The sequence below is a fragment of the Sardina pilchardus genome, chromosome 20 (assembly GCF_963854185.1).
Source record: "Sardina pilchardus chromosome 20, fSarPil1.1, whole genome shotgun sequence".
Taxonomy (NCBI): Eukaryota; Metazoa; Chordata; class Actinopteri; order Clupeiformes; family Clupeidae; genus Sardina; species Sardina pilchardus.
Window position 1 is genome coordinate 4781163 of NC_085013.1, and position 13805 is coordinate 4794967.

The 13805-nt window shown below is 46.1% G+C and overlaps 1 protein-coding gene across 3 annotated transcripts in view; it reads left to right on the forward strand.

Moving 5' to 3' along the window:
* mipol1 (mirror-image polydactyly 1) overlaps window positions 1-13805 on the forward strand; it is a 61877-nt gene that overhangs the window by 29503 nt on the left and 18569 nt on the right. For all 3 annotated transcript variants that reach the window (XM_062523206.1, XM_062523205.1, XM_062523204.1), the window contains exons 10-11: window positions 1629-1799; window positions 8659-8766. In XM_062523206.1, the coding sequence (XP_062379190.1) occupies window positions 1629-1799; window positions 8659-8766 (279 nt within the window). The remainder of the gene's footprint in view (window positions 1-1628; window positions 1800-8658; window positions 8767-13805) is intronic.

The window sequence follows — 13805 nt, forward strand, 5'->3', positions numbered from 1 at the left end:
GCGAAATAAATCTGTCAATTATTTATTAGAAAAAGTGTACTTTTGACCCATATCCTAACTCTAGCCCACATGCCCAATTCCCCCACCTTAACTTCACATGATTGACAACTGACAGAGATGGATTAGGAGGACTACTGCATTCACAGAACTTCACAGATTCTTGATTGTAAATTCTAGGTATGCGCTGATACCGCCATCGGGTATCAGGTCAATGCTGTGCTCGACTCGTACCCATAGTCATAAAAATTATCTGATACCACACACCGATATCACTTAATTGCACATTTTTCCCATAAAGCATTGTAGCTTAGCCACTACCCTTAAGAAACTACCGCCATGCTTTCATGTGCTTTCATGTATATCACTTATTTACACTTATGATCATTTTGTCTTCCAACGATAACTTCAAAAACATCTAGCTTGCCAGATTTAGCATTGAGTCTATGTATAGCTCACCTAACTTATGCAAGTGGCCTACATATTGTTGTGCATGGTTGGCTGGTGTGTCCGTGAAGCTCTGCACTTCATCTAGTTGGGGGAAAAGTAAACAAACTCCATGATGAGATGACTTTGTTTGCTTATATTTTGTACATTTTGCCTTTCCTGCTTCAGATCCAGACCATAGTCAGGTCATTATAGGATGTTCCAACACCAAAGTCAGCCCACTGTAGGTAATAAGCAGGGGGTCAAGGTTGAGGGTTGAGCCAGTTATGGTCATGGTTGGCTGCCACCGTCTTTAGAAATATCGTATTCTTTGAAAAATCTGTTCAGTTCTGTGAAAGTGTGTCACATATCTTCTTTATGAATTAGGATACAGCCCTCAGTCAGTCATAGATGTATTTTAGCTTTTTATTTTTAGGGTTTTTTTTTTCACTTTATTTGGTAATCTTTAGAGTGGGAGTGTGTGTTAATTATAGCCCCAGAATATGCTCCGTCTGCTGAAGAGAAATATGCTAAAGCAACTCTCAGGTCTTCTACAAGGGCATGCTCATTTTTTAGGGAATGAGTCAGTCTGTGGGGCATTTTCTATAAAAGCTTAATCTGGCTCTGGGTGTACGTGTGTGTGTGTGTGTGTGTGTGTGTGTGTGTGTGTGTGTGTGTGTGTGTGTGTGTGTGTGTGTGTGTGTGTGTGTGTGTGTGTGTGTGTGTGTGTGTGTGTGTGTGTGTGTGTGTGTGTGTGTGTGTGTGTGTGTGTGTGTGAGAGAGAGTACATCATATGGGGTGGATTTGATTAAACTATTTTAATCAAGTCCTAGAACTTGTCTGTAGTTTTCTTTTCAGTGATTTTTAAAAAAAAATATTATTAGTTTAATTGACTTTCACTTCTGGACTGGACAGGACATTGTTGATGCTGCGAGAGGTGTGTTTTTGCTGTTGTTTTGTATTGGCAGTATAAGCGTATGCTTTTTCAACACACTGGGTGCCTCACATGTTGTGTACCTGCTGCACCTCACATTTTTCCAGAGGTGTCTTGAGTTTTTTTTGCTAAATAACAATAACCATAGTCATAACCAACCATAAAGAAACGTAGTACACCTTGTGTTTTACAAACGGCAAACTTTTCCCTGTCAGATCACGCCTTATGAAAAGTTCATTTCTGTGTTTATGCATGGGGGGGGGGGGTCCAGGACCTGGAAGAGCTGCTGAACCGTGTGAACAGCGCAGACTCAGCCCTCGGCATCGAGCGCAGCGGAGTGGCCATCTTGGAGCGGCTACAGAAGGCCAAGGAGCGCAGGGCGAAGATCACGGCGGAGGAGATGAGGACGGTGATGGAGGAGAGAGACAGCGCTCTAACCAGGGTAAGAAGGCTCACAGAAACAACGCAAGCAGATACATGCACACACCGCACCTACTCAATTTTAACCTACTTTACCTTTCTGAGGCGAGGTACCGCGCTAACATAAGTAAGTTGTATATTACTTATTTTTTCAAAGGCAAAAACACAGTGCTGAATTAATTACTGCATAGCACACACACTATTGCACATAAAGCAGCCTGTTTGGGGTTTTCCATTTAATTGGGATGGAATTTCCACCCTTTCTTATAGTTTATCAGCATTCAAAACCATGTAAAAATTAGACACTATGCTCAGAGAAGACTTCTTTAGCACAATACAGACACTACCGGTACTCCCCACATTATTGTTACATTCAGGGTTAGGAGTCAAATCCCTCCACAATGTCCAAAACACACACGCCTTTATGGCCTATACAGGGAAATTTACGTCTTAGGCAAACGCATGGGTTCACCAACACAGTGTACCTCTTCTCAGAACATGTCACACTTGTCTGCTGAAAGACGGAGAAGAAGCTCATATCAAGGTGATGGGTTCACCACATGATCAGGGATCAGTATTTGTGTTTGAAGCTTGGCAGTATTGTGGTTGTTTTCTGGGTGTCAGTTCTGTTAGGTGGCAGTTAATGAAGAACTGAATTGCAGAAGCCTAAATATCAAATTGCTCTTGCGACATTTTCACATTTTCCGTGTTAAATTGTTCCATTCGATGCTGTAGTGCTGGTTGTTTGATTCACCCTTGCATTTTCATCTCTAAAAACAGTGACAATAGTATGATCATACAGTGTGTTAGGATAAATCCATTCATAGGATTTATCCTAACCGATCCTAATCATGAACATGTTTGCAGCATGTTATGTCATATTATATATTCCTAATAATATTTTATGATTTTATCATAATGAGCATACAATACCTATTAGTCTTAGGATTGAAAGATTGTTTATGTTTTGGGTAAATGATGGGCTTTCTATTAGGCTATGGACATTCACCTCATCTTCACATTATGAATATGTTTTATTTCATTGTGTCCACACCCAAGCTTTGCTGCGAATGTCACTTGGCCCTATTCAGTTGCAATGCTTTTGACACCATCTGGAAATCAAACCTAACTCCATCTCAGAAAATTGGCTGGATTCAGTTTGCATTTTCTGAAGCAGCATACAAAAAACATTTGATTAATGGAATCCAGTGGTAGCAATGTGAACATATGAGCTTTTTTTTTGTTTGTTTTTTTTGCTTTGAGAGCGAAGTTCTCTGCCACCTTCCAAGGGCACGAGGTACCAGGTTGCGCCAGAGCTGTGCTGGCAGACGAGCCCTCGGCCCTCTCCCGGCACCCTGCCCTGCCCTGCCCTGTGGAGACGGAGAAATCACCTTTTTAAGCGGCGCGTGGACAACGGGAATGACAGCAAATGTGTTGAATCTTCGCCGGGTTTAACAGTCAAAACGTATGTTTTTTCTGTGAAATGCATTCACGATATGAAACTGTAGGCTGTATACTGTAGAATTATGCGAAAACGTGAAATTTAACATTTTTCAACCCGGAAGTTTGTTATTGTTGATTTTCTCAAAATAACGTGTGCAAAGCGACTGATTTCGCTTTAAATGGTCACATATGAGCTTTTTTTTTGTTTTTTTTTTTGCTTTGAGAGCAAAGTTCTCTGCCACCTTCCAAGGGCACGAGGTACCAGGTTGCGCCAGAGCTGTGCTGGCAGACGAGCCCTCGGCCCTCGGCCCTCCCCCGGCGCCCTGCCTGCCCTGCCCTGCCCTGTGGAGACGGCTGCTAGTGCCGCTCTTAGCGTCGCGCCTCCTCGCCTGGAAAGGGTCAATCCTAACACTCTCAGGCAGCCAACACTTAACACACCATTGTTGTGTACCAAGTCAAGAACCCGATTCCACCACAGGTGGAAAAAAAAATCAAAGACATCTCTTTAAATATTGACTTGTACTACACCTCTCTCTCTTTCTCTCTGTCCCCCCTTACTCTCTCTCTCTCTCTCTCTGTCTCTCTCTCTCTCTCTATCTCATACTGGCTATATCTCTCTTTCTCTGTCAATGTTTCTCAGCCTCTCTCCCCTTCTGTGTGTACGCTTTTCATACTAGACGTCTGGTTAACTGTCCACAAAATTGCATACATCTGTGTTTATTCTTAAATCATGATTTGATCATTGAATAAATAGACAAACTACTTAAATCATGTGTTGATACATACACTGCTGCGCAACCTCAAATATTTGATATACCTTCCTTACGCACATATTTTGAGCGAAATGAAAACAAACAGGTGGGTAACCAAATATTGACATCCAGATATTATACAACATCATTGAGTTCAATAGTAGGCCACTGGATGTGTTTGTCTGGGATTTCTCTGTTGATAAATAGACCGCGCATTACATCATGGGGTTTGTGTGTGAGAGAGAATGCTCGGAGGCTGATAGCTGCCATTCTTTCCCACTGTTTCCCTGGGCAGCTTTGTCTGTGTGGTGCTGGCACTCAAAATAGGAAATCACAGTTTACAAATGAGGTTATCATTTTTTCATTTTAATTGCTGGGGATCCTGCAGTGCCTTATTTTAAGTTTATTTGTGAGTAAATTATTATAGGGTTTATCCATATCAGGAAGGTTTTCTACTTGCAGGATGTACAGAGTATAAGATATGAGTCAGTTCAAAGAGCAGTGATAAATAATGCCGCTGACTTGTGGAATAATATTTTGTGTATCTGGAAAAAGCATACCTTAACTTTTAATGTATGGATTTCTGCATTGTAGACTGTAAGGATATGGTAGCAATTATGAATACCATCATTTTATTCAATCATTTTAATCCATGGTCAGATAAAATTGTATTTGATTTTTTTGGTCTTTACAGTTTGTTGTTGTTCTTTTTCTATTTTGGTTGCGTTGTGACTTTCTGTGTAATCCAATTACATGGAGTCAGAGAATTATCACATTCGCTGCTTTCAGGGAAATGTGGCGAGAATGTCAATCAGAGATGAGACTGGTGGCTGAAAGAGCCACAGATGCGTGGCGGGGGAGGAAATTCATCTGTGTAGGTGGTCGCGGACTAGAGGCGCAAACTGTTTTCCTCCGGTCTGATAGAATTTCTTTCTTTTTTTTTTTTTTTTTTTTTCCCGTGCGGCCGGATTTGCCGGAATATTTATGATTGGGATCCCTTTCTTGCCGTCGTCGCTGCCGCCGCCGCCGCCACTGCCACTGCCGTCATCGGTGGCCGGCCCTGCGGGTGCCGGGCCCGGGTCCTTTTCCGGCAGAGCGCGGCAGGAATGAAAAGGCGGGCAGAAGACATGCGGAGAAGAAAGGCCGCGCAGCAGACGGACTGAGCTCTGAACAAATGCGCCTACATGGACTGCTCACTGTGCCGGCGGCTGCACCTCCTCGGGAAAAAAAGGCAGCTGTTTCTTTTCTTTCTTCTTCTCCCCCCTTCCCTCTCCCTCTCTCTCCTTCTCCCTCTCTCTCTCTCTCTCTCTCTCTCTCTCTCTCTCTCTCTCACGCCTTGCACCACAGGCTGATGCAGGGTAGAAGCATGCACATATGGATGAATCTCCCTCAGATGCTACAACGCGGGGAGGGATGACTTATTAGGGACCTGACTTGAATTTGAGACTTCCCGCGAGCGCAAACAGTCTCCTGGGGGGGGTTACTCGTCTCCCCCTGGCAGGTGGAGCTCCAGGACGCGGTTTAATTTCAGGTCGTAGTTGCAGGTTTGTGATCCACTCGCCAGTTGAGAAAGCTTCAGCCTGATGCCCAGACTCAATTTAGACTTGAGATGCCTCCAGTTTGATAGATAAATAAATAAATAAGACGACTTGTGTGTATATCGTGTGTGTGTGTGTGTGTGTGTGTGTGTGTGTATATACATTACTGGATGCTTACTGCTTACTATTCTAAGAGTATGTTTGACTTCAGGTCTTCCCCACAAATCACTTTTCACTTTTCCTTTTAGATAGCACCTACTCGTATCTTTCTGTACCCGTGGCCCGAGATTGTTTTTGTGTTTTATGTTGATTTTAATGGGTATATCAGCAAAAAAAAGAAAAAAAAACAACAACAGCAAAAAAAAACAGCAACAGCAACTGAACTGAAAAACGGTCGGGAAATCACCTCAATTGACACCCCGCAATTTGAAGTAACCCAAGGGCAGCTCCATCTCCAGTGCCCTGGCAAACTCCCAGGCCTGACACCAGCTCGGCGCAAACGTGGCCCCTGCTTTTGACGGAGGGCAAACGCGCGCCGACTCCGGGGGTAATTTGGGAAGAGTGTTGCGCTCGCCGGCCTAATCCCTCCGAGGCCCGGCTCGCTCCGCACTTCTATCCTTAAGGATTTCTCCCTCCCCTGCCGCTCCCGCTATCCCTCTCTCTCTCCATCGCTTCATCTCTCCTTCTCTCTCCCTCTCTTCATCAATCCCTCTCTCCCTCTCTTCATCTCGAAGGGATTAGCCTGCTGTGGCAGGCAGAGGGCTGCTACATCCAACCGGCTGCTGGAATATGAAAAGCTGGATAAGTGTTGGGAGACATAAATCTTTTCCTCTCTCCCTCTCTCTTTCCCTTTTTCTCTCTCTAATTCTCTGTCTCCCTCTTTGCCTCTCTCCCTTTCTTTCATGCTCTTGCAGTCTCCAAGATCGGGGGGTGGGGGGGGGTGGATTCAATGCTCATTCTTTGCACTCATCCAACACGCATTATTGAATTTCTTTCCCCCCTCGATCTTGATAGAGTGCCGGCAATGTTGAAGCGGAACAGAAAATGAAGTCAGTCATCTCCGACTGAATTACAGCTCTGATTGTCAGTCGAGATTTCTCCCTCTTCTTCCTCATCTTTTTCTTTTCTTTTTTTTTTTTGTGCTATTTGCCCTCCTCGTTTTCCAGGAAGTGTGCTTTCCTCTGGATTTCCACAGTGAAAAATTCATTTGGCCTCCCGCGCCACGTCTTAATTACACCAGCCGCCCCCCCCTGCGATTTTTTTCTTTTTTTTTCGGTTTGATTTGATTGACAGGCTCGCTCACGACAGCAAGGATCATAAAGCTGAACTAGGCTAATGTGTCTGCGTTTCTTCACACCCCATTTCACCTCCCGGCCGACACTATTTTGGGGTTTGGAAAGGGTGGTGTGGGGAGGTGGTGGTTGGAGGTGGGGGAAAGCGGGAGGGTTGACTGCAGTACACCACAGCGGGGCTTTTGGCTTTGGGGTGCCGCACGCTGCCGCGCACGGAGCGGCCGAGCTCCTATCCGGCGATGGGGACGCGTTCTCTCCCAAACATCTGTTGCCTGAAGGCCATAACTCAGGCTGACACTAAAGAGGAGCTGTGTGTTTTGTCTGGAGGCCGGCCGTATTATTTTAGTCTGCAGAGGAAAGGGACAGGAGTTGGGGAAGCGGGGGCCCACCGGGCCCCTGTGAATGTGTCTGTGTGTGTGTGTGTTGTGTGTGTTGTGTGTGTTGTGTTGTATTTGTGCGAGCCTACGAGAGCGTGTGCGAAGTTGTGTTTGCGCAGGCAAAGCTGGAGAGTCGAGGGGGGAAAGCAGCTGAACATCGGAACGTTCGGTGGGCTCGCTCGCTTACTCACTCGCCGAGCCGCAAGCTGAGGACAGGGGTGGGCGGGTGGATGGGTGAGTGGGCGGAGGAGAGAGAGAGGGGCGGTGGGGAGGGGCGGGGGGGGGGGGATGGAGTGAACGGTTTACATTCCCGACGAGTGTCCTCCCGGTTTGGAATGTGCACATGGAGAAGACCCGCCGCACATATGGACCGGTCCAAAACATCCCCTGGCCCTTAGAATAACAGCCCTTGGCCAGCCCCCGGGCCAAGCCAGCATCCGAGTGGCCGCTGGTGTGTTTGTAGTGTCTGCCTGCCTGCCTGCCGGTGTCACGGTCCGTCTGTCAGTGCAAGCTGCCGCTCCGTGGAGGTATAGAAAGGGGGGAAAGAGGGAGAGGGAGAAAGGAGGAGAAACGGGGAGGAAAGAAAACATGACGTCCGAGAGCCGCAGGAGCAGAGGGTGCAGCCGCTGAATGATTCAGCATTATTTAAACACATGCTACCCATCACATCTACTCCTCTCCTCGCCAGCTTTACATTTTCCTCTTTTCTACCCAAACCTGAGCGTTTTGAACGAACACCGCGTGATTTGCTGTGGTGCTGTGTGAATGTGAATGTGCCTCATGTAGGAATCCTACAGAAAGCACATAGAAATCCTATAGAAAGTGTGTAGGTACTAGGAATCGATCACTACTACTAGGCGGAAATTGAAATGTTGAGTTCAGGCTAAGTGTAATGAAAAACTGACTTTGAAGGCTCTTAAGAGACTCTTTTTCATCATATCTGTTCAACTTTTTCACAGAGACTCAGTGAACACTAGTGTTTTTTAAGGTGAGGTAAATATGTGCCTGTAGAAACTACAAACATAATATAGCCTAGTGCTTTGTGTACAAAATGAAGGTATCTTGAGCAAATAGTTATCTTTTAGAACAATGTTGAAACAAGGACATTTCTGTGTGATGTGAATGGTATATAGTGTATGAAATTGTGTATCTTACAGTATTATTAGAGGAGACTGAACAAATAATGACTTTAGAAAGAGCTCCACATCCCTACATTGATGACTGTATTTTTTCAAGTAATACTGAGATGGTGCTCTCAGTAACCACCGTGTGTGTGTGTGTGTGTGTGTGTGTGTGTGTGTGTGTGAGCGCAAAAGACACTCCAGCTGAAAGATGAGGAGAATATGGTTGGACTCTTCTACTGTTTTCTTTGTGAATGACTTGCATTCTCACCAATGTTATTTTATTCCCTCTCTCTCTCTTTCTCACTCTCTCTCTCCCTCCCTCTCTCTCTCTCTGCCTTCCTCCCACTCTTCTCAGTGCAAGCGACTGGAACAGGATCTTCTCCATGCACAAGAGCAGGGCCAGACCTCAGCAAACAACGCCCGACACCTGCCCGCGGAAAACAATCAGGACCGCGTCCGCAAGGTAAATGTCCCTCTCGCCGAGAAGGATCTCCTCCTTAACCTCCCATGTCACCCCCTCCTCCTCTTCCTCCTCCACCTCCTCGTCCTCCTCCTCCACCTCCTCCTCCCCCTCCTCCTCGACCATCCGTCTGCATTTTACAAATGAGGGGGCCAGCGAGCCCCTCCGTGGCTTGTCTCTCCTGGAATATCTGTGCTGTGTACACTGTCGCTCAGCACGCCGTGGTGGCTGTTTGCCAACAGTGTTGTCTTTAAAAACTCCCCCCTCCAACCCCCACCTGCATCCCCGACACGGGGGTACCTCCTTAGACAAGCACCCCGACATGCCCTATTCCCCCCCCGACCTCCCTCCTACCCCCACCCCGGAGACATATGTTTCATTTATTAGTCCACACAGGCCTACGGTGGGCCTCTTTTGTTTCCTGTCAACAGGTAACTGTGGGATTGTTGGCTGACCGCGTGCGCGTAGGGGGGGTTGTGTAGTCAAACGACGTCGAAGGCGACGGCAACATGGGGGTGGAGGGGGGAGTTTTGTCAGGGGTGATGCCATCGCTGTTGTCATCGTCGTCGTGGCTGTCGTCATGGCGGCGGGGCCTGGGTAAACACAAGGCCCCCAGCCCGAGTCACTGAATTTATCAGATGAACCCCTGTGCCTCGTGCAGCATAAAAATGCAGAGAGGGGTCAACCTTGTGTTTTGATAGCGAGCAGAGTCAACAGCAAGCAAGCAATGAGAGGAGGTGATAAGACCGGAAACAAGATGGCTGACTTGAACGAGGCGGTGGAGGGTTCGGGGCACGGCTGCTCAGAGTGTGAGGTCAGCTATGTATGTAGATGTGCCGTGGGACAGAGAGAGAGAGAGAGAGAGAGAGAGAGAGAACTCTGACTGCTCCTCCATGCTGAAGCGGTTTCATACATTTTTTTGAATCAGTGAGCAGTAAGGGTTTGTTTACCGCACCTGGTCTCTCTGTGTGTGTGTGTGTGTGTGTGTGTGTGTGTGTGTGTGTGAGAATGAGCGTGTGCATGTGCACGTGTGTATTTGTTTGTGCATTGATGTGTGTGTGTGTGTGTGTGTGGAAGAGGAGGGGGGGGGGGGTGTTGTTTGGGTCCGTGCTTGTTTGTTCTGGTGTTTTGACTGCCATCTTTACTCTTGGCTGGCATCACAGCTGATGCCGGAGGGTATCGATGGCTGGTCAGCAGCTTGCAGTGGTGCGGGATGACAAAGGGCTTAGGTGGTAATGCACAGCATCTTCCTACATAGTTGCAGATACAGATTACAGCAAGGATAAAAACTATTTGTAAGTGGTTTCAATATAGATGTGTATGTCTTTGAGTCTTTTCCACATGTGAATTCAACATACTTTGAGCGGCAGTTTATGGAAAATATGCTGTAAATAGGTGTGATGGAGGAATCAGGATGGTTTATGGTAAACATTTTACCTTTTCAAATGACCATTGGGTGACCGCAATGTTATAACAGCTAAATTAGTATTTGTCACGTATTCAAAAAGGACGCCCAGTGCGTTCCAGTGATTTTAAAGGACTTAACACATATCTGCCTTTTTCTCTGCTCTTGAATGGGCTGGGAAGATGGCTTATTAAGAAATATATTAAATTTTGTTATTAATGTAGCACTTGGTTTTGCTATAAATCCCCTTAATTATAGATTGACTCCTGGGATTACAGAGCTGGGTTTTTAATTTAAAATGAACCAGGAACAGCTGTCGTAAAATTAGTCAACAGTGCCGGGAACAGATCTCCAAAACAATTTAAAAATGAGCAGGACTTTGACTCACGGATTGACATTTGGGTTCAGAGGAACTGAGCTAAAGTGGCTTCAGAAAATAAAGTAAGTATATGCCAGCAAAAGCCTTCATCTTTACATTGTGAGATATTACAATGAAATATGTAGAGTTTTTTTCTTCGAAAAGAGTAAAAAGCTTCCATTAGACCTAAATGACCTGAAATATGCGGATGTATGTCAGTGAGATGGTGACCTTTCTTCTCGTGTGGGTAATTTGTAGGAAAACACGGAAACATTTTTGAAGATTAGTGTGTAGAATTGGGTATGTTTATTGTCTGGTGCCATCTTGTATCAGGTCAGTAAGGGCCGGACAAGAAGCTGGACATAGTGCACCAGATGTCTTTGAGTCGAGATGAACCTGTTTTACGGCCATATTAAGCACAGCAGTGAAAGGGGGCTCCAGAGGGACAGGGGGTCTCAGTTGGAGAGGTTAAGTGTGTGTGTGTGTGTGTGTGTGTGTGTGTGTGTGTGTGTGTGTGTGTGTGTGTGTGTGTGTGTGTGTGTGTGTGTGTGTGTGTGTGTGTGTGTGTGTGTGTGTGTGTGTGTGTGTGTGTGTGAGGATATGAGTGTATGAGTGTGTGTGTGTGTGTGTGTGTCATAGAGTGAGTATGAATATGATTGGATGGCCTTATATGGGTGTGTGTGTGTGTGTGTGTGTGTGTGGGAGAGTGTGGATAATGCTGGGGTCATCTGCAGCAGGCTGCTCTTCAGCAGAGGGGTCTGCCCTGGCCCTGAACCACCTGTGTTTGCTCTGCAGCTTTGCTTTCAGCGCCCCTGACAGCCCTCTCACAGGGATCACACGGACGGGCCGGCCCCGACGCCCAAGCTGCTGACGCCGAGCGCCAGCTCACACACACACACACACACACACACACACACACACACACACACACACACACACACACACACTCACAGGCTCACACATACACACACAGGCTCACACATACACACACACACTCACAGGCTCACACATACACACACAGGCTCACACATACACAGGCTCACACATACACAGGCTCACACATACACACACACACACATGCACACTCACACACATTCATGCAAACACACAGGCTCGCACAAATATATACTTTCATACATACACATGCACATTCATACATACACACATAAACATTAATACATAATACTCAGTCGTGCACACACACCACACACACGGACACAAATATATACTTTCCCACATAAATATGCACACTAGTGCACACACACACACACACACACACACACACACAGACACACTCGCACTCACACACACACTACAACAGTGCCTCTGCAGCTCAGCCTGTCACAGCCCACTAACACACACATACACCTACACATTGACACACACACACACACACACACACACTCATGCACCTTGGCTGCTGTGTCAGTTCACTCACACATACATGCACACACACACACATACACACACACGCATATACACACACACACTTATGCAAACAGGAGCTTGCGTACCTACAAATGCAAGCACACACGTATAGCCTGACTCACCCACACAAGCCACCTTGGCTGCTTATTGCTCGTCGAGGCTCTCCTGACGTGCAGCCACTCATGCCTCTCTCTGTCTCTCCCTCTCTCTCTCCCCCTCTCTCTCTCCCATCTCCCCTTACCTCTCTTTGTTGGGTCAGGCAGCCTTGGTATTGAGTTGAACAGCCTCCATAAGGGCTGGCAGTTATTAGCTCTCATTGTGAGGGGTTGCCGGAGTGCTTTGTTACCAGGAGAGAGCGTGTCCACGTCACCTTGGGCCTGGGCTGTGAGTGATGGACGCTGATGAGCCGGTGATGGGCCATGGGAGCCATGGAGAGTGCCCTTGAGTTGGAGTGTATGTAGACCGAGGCAGCTTTGCCAACAAGGGAACGCGCTGGGAATGATTAGCTTCCTTTTTTACGTGTAAGAAAAGTTGTTGTTATAGATTTGGCCTGTGTGAAATCAAATAAAAAGACTTTAATTTACTCAAGAGTTTAATAACAGACAGATTAAAGGGATAGTTTGGGTTTTAAGACACGAAGTTATATGGGTTCCCCGTCAGCAACGTTGTGCATCAGCACTGACTTACCCCGCAACAGCGTCCTGTGAGCCGAGATCCAGCCGGTTTTTGATGGTGAAGAAAGTAGTCCGGCAAGTTTCTGGGGTCACGAAAGTAAAGTGTTTTTCTTCTCAAAACCATATGCGTTCAAAAGAGTGATATATTTGCACCACAAAAACGTTGTCCAGGAAAAATTCAAACCTCGTTATCACTTACTTATTTTTCGCGATTCCTATCACTGCGCGCTACTGACAGCTGGACAACGTTTTTGTGGTGCAAATATATCACTCTGTTGAACGCATATGGTTTTGAGAAGAAAAACACTTTACTTTCGTGACCCCAGAAACCTGCTGAAGAAAATAGTCCGGCATCAAAAACGATCAAAAACCGGCTGGATCTCGGCTCACAGGACGCTGTCGGGGGGTAAGTCAGTGCTGATGCACAACATTGCTGACAGGGAACCCATATAACTTCGTGTCTTAAAACCCGAACTATCCCTTTAATGATTTTTGTCTTGGTAGTTTTAGTTTGTCTTAAGTGACACTCAAAAAGAGACATTTCAGCCTATTAGAGAAGATTTAAACCAAATGTTTGCTTGTTGATAAAAATGGTTTTATTGACTACTTTTTCAAACAACTCACTCATATGTTATGCCCATGGTTCATCCAGTTGCATAGATGTAATACATGCATACATGAGCAGATTGATTAGCATATTCTGTAAAATCAGTTGCATTTCGTATGTGGTGCATACTAACATTTACAGTATGTAGTATGTCTGTTGTGGCTCTATCAGTATGAATATATTTTTAGGGCATAGTTTAATTGAATGGCAAATTCAATTAAACTGTTGTCTGTTGTTTCATAGAAAATGTAAAATTACTATGTTATGTATATTAGATTATATGCAGATTATTTATTGAAATCTAATAAATCCAATCCACGGTAGCATCCCCTGTCCTGTTTTTGAGTGATCATGAGATCTTACAGTAGCGCCAGATGCAGCATCTCTCTGCCCCAACTGGGTATGAAAGGCCATCCGTCGCCTCCCCTTCCTGTGCCAGCCCCTCTCCTCTTCCTCTCCCCTTCCTCTCCGCTGCCAAACGTCCTTACCCAAAGGTTAAGGCCCGTGCTCTCCCCTTTCGCCCGGGCTTAATCACCGCGGGTCAGCGTTGACTCGCTCCCTCTGACGGGG